The sequence below is a fragment of the Myotis davidii genome, unplaced genomic scaffold (assembly GCF_000327345.1).
Source record: "Myotis davidii unplaced genomic scaffold, ASM32734v1 scaffold803, whole genome shotgun sequence".
Taxonomy (NCBI): Eukaryota; Metazoa; Chordata; class Mammalia; order Chiroptera; family Vespertilionidae; genus Myotis; species Myotis davidii.
The window spans coordinates 1,655,271-1,655,745 of record NW_006295567.1 but is presented as its reverse complement, the minus strand read 5'-3'; the positions used below and the strand labels follow the sequence as shown (position 1 = coordinate 1,655,745).

The 475-nt window shown below is 66.5% G+C and overlaps 1 protein-coding gene across 4 annotated transcripts in view; it reads left to right on the top strand.

The window, feature by feature from the left end:
* Positions 1-475, top strand: part of GRAMD1B (GRAM domain containing 1B) — a 76,321-nt gene that overhangs the window by 59,304 nt on the left and 16,542 nt on the right. For all 4 annotated transcript variants that reach the window (XM_006770328.2, XM_015568184.1, XM_015568185.1 and 1 more), the window contains exon 9: positions 137-326. In XM_006770328.2, coding sequence (XP_006770391.1) covers positions 137-326 — 190 coding nt within the window. The remainder of the gene's footprint in view (positions 1-136; positions 327-475) is intronic.

Below are 475 nucleotides of genomic sequence, written 5' to 3'. Positions count from 1 at the left end.
GGGGCAGACCTTGCCCGGTTCCTGGCCTCCACGTGGGGGACGACCCAGGGCCAGATGCCAGCCGGCTGCTGCTGTGAACGGGAGGGCGCCGAGCCTGCCTCAGCTCCCCGTTGGGTGACTCTCTGTCTCCACCCAGTTTGATGGGCTGCCCCTGGAGGAGGAGGCGCTGGACGGCGAGGGGCCCCTGGAGAAGGAGCTGGCCATGGACAGCATCATGGCAGAGAAGATGGAGATCCTGGCGCCGGTGAGCTCCCCTTCACTGGACTTCAACGACAATGAGGACCTCCCCACCGAGATCAGCGACTCCTCCGACACCCACGACGAAGGTGGGCAGGGGTTTGGGGGAGGGGCGGGGGCCTTCCTCCTCCGTGCTGAGGGCTGGAAAGGTGCCCCAGGTAGAGGCCGAGTCGGCCGGCTCCCGGGGGGAAGGCTAGTGGGCAGCAGAGCCGTTTTAAGGTTCACTGGTTATCCACGT